General features: G+C 37.9%; 1 protein-coding gene across 1 annotated transcript; it reads right to left on the bottom strand.

Annotated features, from left to right (window-relative positions):
* Positions 1-456: 456 nt before the first annotated feature.
* On the bottom strand, positions 457-1428 carry MC2R (melanocortin 2 receptor). Its single transcript, XM_005517293.2, has one exon. The coding sequence runs from the start codon at positions 1426-1428 to the stop codon at positions 457-459; it is 972 nt and encodes a 323-aa protein (XP_005517350.2).
* Between the last annotated feature and the right edge of the window lie 714 nt (positions 1429-2142).

A 2142-nucleotide genomic window follows, 5' to 3' on the forward strand; every position in this document is an offset into this window, starting at 1 on the left:
GTCCATGTTTTCTCCTTATAACCATATACTTTGATACAAATGCACGGTTTAGAAACAAATGTTCAATTCATTGCAATTTAAACAACAGAATTATAAAGTAGTATATGCATTGAATTGAAATTATTGATACAAAATTAATTGGCTCATATTTGGGGTAATGCAACATTTTAGTTTGGATTTTTCTGTAATGGCAAAAGATAATTAAGACATTTATTTTTTTTTTCCTTGCTTGAAAATTACAAGCATGATTAGCTTAGTTTGGAGATCTAGTTGACAAATATTTGTGTCCTTACTTATTTTTTATTCATTCTGTGGTAACACTCTGAAAAATCACTGGCAGTATACTACAAGCATAGTATTACTTCGGGTGTAGTTGTTGGTATTTTCAACTCTGCACACTGATGTTGCACAGCACCCCATAAATGCTTTTATAATTTTCATTTTTGGATGAAGTGTTCACCAGTTGCAGTTTGACCTGGAACAGTAGAGCATCTTCTTAAATGTACTCCGCAGTTCTGGGCTTCGGAATGCAAAAATCATAGGGTTGATGATGGCATTGCACATTATGAGTGTCCCATTCACGTGGAAAATGGACATGTAGCAGGCACAGTATGGGTTATGCGGGCAAAACCTTGCTAAGAGGATGTGAAGAACAAAGGGGGCCCAACAGCAAAGGAAAACTCCAAGAAAAATAGTCAGTGTAATTGCGCCTTTCATGTTAGTTCTGTGATGGACGGTGCTGCTGGGCAGTGAGGCAATTTTTTTGGCGTGAGATCGAGCCAGGAGGAACATGTGGATGTAGAGGCAGAGTATGAAAAACATCATCAAAGGGAAGAGGATGGTGAAGGGAATGACTGTTGCTGCTTCGTAGGAGAAGAGGGCAATGGCAACGCTGCTGCCGGCACAGAACGCCCAAATGATTGCCAAGATAGCCAAGGCCCTCCTCAGAGTCATGATATTGTGGTACCGCAAAGCGTAGAAGATCGTGATGTACCTATCTGCTGCAATAGCTAGCAAGCTGAAAATAGACCCCAGCAAAGACAGAATGAACATGGAATCCATGGCATCATCCAGTTTTTTCTCAAAGTCTCCGTGACGTTTCAGGTATCCCATTTTGCATAAGATGATAAAGATGTTCTCCAGAGTTTTGTACAAGCTGCCTAACATGTCTGAAATGGCTAAGCTGCAAATGAAGAAGTACATGGGCAAGTGTAAGTTCTTATTTCTAACAACAGCAATGAGGATAAGTAGATTTTCCAGTATCCCAGCGGCAGCAACAGTGAAAAAAACTTCCTCTGGCACCACAACCTGGGTGCAGTCAGTGATATTTAATGAAAAATCACTTATGTTTTCGAGGGATGGAATGCTTGTCTGCCCGAGGTGTTTGATTAAGTCCAGAGGTCTCTCAGTACTCATTCTTCTAGTCATGGAAGAGTCTGGGTTGCTTCTTTTTCAGGTTTGGCTTTATTCTGAAGCTGACCTGTCAATCAGACCATTCTTCATTTGATCAAGGCTCTTCTTCATCTGGAGCAATTTCAAGACTTAACTGAAATGTTTGGAATTTCTCCTGCAATAAAACATGAAGAAACATAAATATCAAGAAGAAATTCACCACATATATGAGATAAAAATAGATATTTGAAGAGTATCATCCATTGCAGTTTAAAGCACATGTATAATCACCATAGAGAAAAACAATTGGATGAAATAAGAGCTGTTCACTGAACCTCAAAGAAAATCATACTGTAAATTCTGTTTTAGCTTCAAAGCAATTTTAAAAAAAATGTGTAATTTTCTTCACTAATGTGTGCCTCACATTTACTGAAACTAATTCAACAGACTTTAAGGGTTTGGCAATCTTTACTGTCCCAGCTGTTTGCTTTGAGAAAGCCTGGCAGTTCTCACAAGATTTTCAGTATTATTAGACACAAATAAAACTAATGCCAAGATAAACTCTTGTCCAGAACAGTAACATGTTTACCTCCACAATGTTGATGGTACAGTGACATGCCTTCCATTTAGATGTAAACATTTGTAAATATTGATGTATTTTGAGGCATATTAGATACTAGTGAGAGGCTTCCTTTTCATTTAGATAGAAACTCTCTTTTGATTCCATGAACATATTTCTAAGATCCAAAG

The sequence above is a fragment of the Pseudopodoces humilis genome, chromosome 1 (assembly GCF_049639895.1).
Source record: "Pseudopodoces humilis isolate 2021_Gansu_Grassland_sample_001 chromosome 1, ASM4963989v1, whole genome shotgun sequence".
NCBI classification, from domain to species: domain Eukaryota; kingdom Metazoa; phylum Chordata; class Aves; order Passeriformes; family Paridae; genus Pseudopodoces; species Pseudopodoces humilis.